Genomic DNA, 4,068 nt, shown 5'->3' with positions numbered 1-4,068 from the left:
GGTCCTTCGAGCCGGATGGGCAAATGTTAGTGGAAAAGGAAGGTGAAACCATTCGTCGTGAGGTGAACAGTGCACGAAGATACGTGGTCGAGCCGTGTGCTGCAGGCGTGTCTCGTGAATCACGTGAATAAGTACGGAGCTGCTACCATGGAGAGCGTTCTGGCGATGCAGCAGGTGACGTGCGGGTTGCTCGCCAATGCCTTATCGAATTTTAAGAAGATCGGGCGTAACAACTTAACGCCCGCCAAGGTACGTTCGCGCATCTCCAGCTTGAAAGGGAACTGGGAGACGTGCCGGCAGCAGCATTCGCAGCTCCTAGTGCTGACCCCCTTGGAGCAACGGAAGGCGCAGGACTACTTCACGGCCCGGGTGTTCGAGAAACACGAGGAGATTTGTCAGGAAACGCTGGATTACATGCACGAAGCGTTGGAGGAGGTGGAGCCTACCGTCAAAGTCGATAAGTCTCCGAGCGCGTCCTCGGTTGTGGCCTCTGAAACAAGTCTATTTTCGCGAACACAACTGCCGCCGATTAAGCTCCCTCCCTTTGCTGGAAAGGCCGAGGAGTGGGAGTCATTTCGCGACCGATTTACCGCGCTCATCATTAACAACCGCGATTTATCAAATTTCAGTCGTATTCATTTTCTTGTATCTAGTTTAACGGACGAGGCGCGCGAAGCGATTTCAGGTATAAACATCACCGCGGACAACTTTGAGGTTGCATGGAAAGCGCTGCAGGAGCGTTATGAAAATAAGCGAAGGTTAATTGAGACTCACGTTTCTTCCTTGTGTAATTTAAAAGGCATGTCTCGAGAATCAGCACGCGAGCTCCATGCCATTCGCGATCAAGTTGAGCGGGCGATAAGTGCGCTCCGTTTGCTAAAGCGCACCCCCGAGGAGATGATGAGTGACATGGTCGTATTTTTAGTTACCCAGCGCTTAGACCTCACCACGCGTCGGGCGTGGAAATTGAAAATTGTTGACACGGACTCGCCGCCGTCATACGAGGACTTGCTTCGCTTTCTGTCGTCGCGCGCGCATGCTCTCGATGAGATTGCTCCTTACGAGCCGCCGAAATCGCGTGCTCAGAGCGTAACGAGTGCTACCACGGTCGCGGCTGCCACGTCTTCATGCCCTGTATGTAAACAGTTACATTTTTTAAATCGCTGTCCACGGTTCGGTGCGAAAAGCCCCTGTCAGCGGCGTGAACTGGTGGTGAATTTGAAGCGCTGTGTCAATTGCCTCGGAGCAAGTCACTCTGAAAAACACTGTCGAAGTAAATTTACTTGCCGCGTGTGTAATGCAAGGCATCACACGCTTTTGCATGCTGACACTCCGCTTTCGCAGCAAACCGTCGCCTCTTCTCCGCCTGCAGCGCTTGAGGCTTCGTCGCCGACCTCAACCACTAACTCCCCGTCGGAATCCCACCATGCGTTCGTATCACTGACTACTGCGCCGAAGCCCGTGATACTTTCTACCGCGACGGTTACAGTGCGTTCCTCAAGTGAGCGCGCTATAACAGTCAGAGCTCTACTTGACAGCGGGTCAGAGGTCACATTTATGACGGAACGAACCGCTCAAAATTTGCGTGTCCGTCGGATACGCACTCGCGTAATCATGTCAGGAATAAACTGCATACAAACCAATGCCTGCCGTGCGGCAGCTGAAATAAGCATCTCGCCCAGAGACAGTTTAACGCCCTCCTTCAATACGACCGCAGATATCCTTCCCTCTCTCACTAATTACACCCCTCGTCTCACGTCCGAGGTCACTCAGTGGCATCACTTGTCAGAGCTCAAAATGGCGGACCTCAACCCCTTAAGCAGCGAACCCATTGACTTAATTATCGGATCCGATTTATACAGCAGATTGTTAGTCGGTGCACGATGCGGAGCATCAAATCAACCAAGCGCGATAAATACGCACCTAGGATGGATCCTGTCGGGTCCGACGGCCAAGGTGGACATTAGTTCGACCCATTCTGTGAGTCCGCAGGGTGAAACTTCAGCCTTGCCTCATATCAGTGTTGGTGTTTGTTCTCTCGATCGCGACCTTCAAAAATTTTGGGAGATTGAGGAGATCCCTTCACAGGCACTACTCTCGCCGGACGACGATCGCTGTGAAAAGCATTTCGCGGAAACTCATTCGCGCGACCCTGATGGCAAATACATCGTCCGCCTGCCCTTCCGATCCGATCCTCCACTCGATATAGGCGACTCGCGCGGCGTGGCTGAACGGCGGCTGCGCTCACTGGTGCGCAGACTTGATGCTCAGCCAGACTTAAGGCAACAGTATCAGGAGTTTCTCTCAGAATACGAAAGTCTGCGCCATATGTCACTGGTGGCCGCGCCACAGTCGCACTCACATCAGACAGTTTTTATTCCGCATCATCCGGTACTCCGCTCGGAGAGCAAGACCACCAAATTAAGAGTCGTTTTCGACGCGTCTAGCGCCACCGCTAACGGGTCGTCATTGAACGACCATCTCTTGACTGGTCCGAAATTACAAGCGGACTTGTCATCGGTTTTGCTCAGATGGCGCCAGTTTAAATTCGTTTACGCAGCGGACATCACCAAGATGTACCGTCAGATTGTGGTTAATCCTCGCGATCGATGCTATCAGCACATTCTTTGGGTTGATCACAACAATGCTATTCAAGAATATGAATTAAACACTGTGACGTATGGCACAGCTAGTGCTCCCTTTCTCGCTCTTCGCACTCTTGTCCAACTGCGACAGGATGAAGGAGTAAAGTATCCGCGCGCGTCTTCCATATTGACCGACAACACATATGTCGATGATGTGTTGTTCGGCGCTGATGATCAACCGACGCTCATCCAGGCACGCACGGAGTTGTGTTCGCTACTCAAAAGGGGGGGTTTTGAGTTGCGCAAGTGGTCGAGCAATCGACCTGAGCTTTTAGCTGATATTGATCCGTCCAATAGCGGGCTCGCTCAGGAGGTGCCTTTCCGTCTTGATGATAATCTTAAGGTGTTGGGGGTTACTTGGAGTCCAGCCCGTGATTGGTTCCGATTCAACGTAGAGGTATCCACGCCAGTTCCTGTCTCAAAGCGACAGGTGTTATCAGTCATCGCTCGTTTCTTCGACCCCTTAGGGTGGGTCACGCCAGCCATAATTGCTGCGAAAATCCTCATGCAAGAGCTATGGAAGCTCGGGCTCGAGTGGGATTCTCCCATTCCGGCTTCGGTGCTGGAGCGCTGGAGAAAGATTTACTTAGAGCTCCCGGTCCTGCGCACTGTTCAAATCCCTCGCTGGACGGGATGGAGCTCAGATACTTGTCAAGTGTCCATTCACGGATTCGCTGATGCATCCACTGTCGCTTATGCCGCTGTTGTGTATGCGCGTGTGGAGTCATCCTCCAGCCCAGTCACCGTGACCTTGTTGGCCGGTAAATCCAAGGTCGCACCCCTCAAAAATTTAACAGTTCCGCGACTCGAACTGTCCGCTGCACTCCTGCTCACTAGGTTAATCGAATTTGTGGTTTCGGCGCTCAGGGTTGATTCGGCACCTATTCATTGTTGGACGGATTCCACGGTCACTCTCGCGTGGCTCAGCAAGCATCCATCGGTTTGGAAGACGTTCGTGGCAAATCGCGTCTCCAGCATTCAAACCCGGATGCCTTCTGCCACGTGGCATTACGTCAACACCCACGAGAATCCGGCTGACTGTGCCTCGCGTGGGTTGCTTGGATCCGATCTGGTGAGCCATCCGTTGTGGTGGTCGGGTCCTCCATGGTTGATCTTGAGCTCTGCGGAGTGGCCACGGCCGCCCGCCGGCGTCGTTGGATTGGAGGCTCATGGCGAGGAGCGGCAAGCCGCGGTCCTTGGCGCTACCTGTGATGCCTGCACCCCGCAATGGGACTTGGCTGGCCGATTTTCTTGGTGGCCCAAATTGATTCGAGTCACTGCTTACGTGCAGCGGTTTGTGGAGAGTTGTCGAGGTGTACGAAGCGTCTCCAGCCAAATGAAGATCGCTCCTTACGCGGTCACCGCGTCCGAGTATCATAAAGCCAGACAATTCTGGCTCAAAGTGATCCAGGCAGAAGTTTTT

General features: G+C 53.1%; 1 protein-coding gene across 1 annotated transcript; it reads left to right on the top strand.

Annotated features, from left to right (window-relative positions):
* Positions 1-147: 147 nt before the first annotated feature.
* Positions 148-4,047, top strand: LOC105569780 (the record flags this gene model as incomplete). The annotated part of the gene is made up of 1 exon (XM_012026513.1): positions 148-4,047. A coding segment is annotated over exon 1 (3,900 nt), but the record flags the coding sequence as incomplete, so codon positions are not given.
* Positions 4,048-4,068: the final 21 nt, after the last annotated feature.

This window comes from Vollenhovia emeryi, unplaced genomic scaffold (assembly GCF_000949405.1).
Source record: "Vollenhovia emeryi isolate VEMERY1.0 unplaced genomic scaffold, V.emery_V1.0 DF942181.1, whole genome shotgun sequence".
In the NCBI taxonomy this organism is placed as follows: Eukaryota; Metazoa; Arthropoda; class Insecta; order Hymenoptera; family Formicidae; genus Vollenhovia; species Vollenhovia emeryi.
Note: the sequence above shows the minus strand (reverse complement) of the source record. Positions and strands in the feature narration are given on the sequence as shown.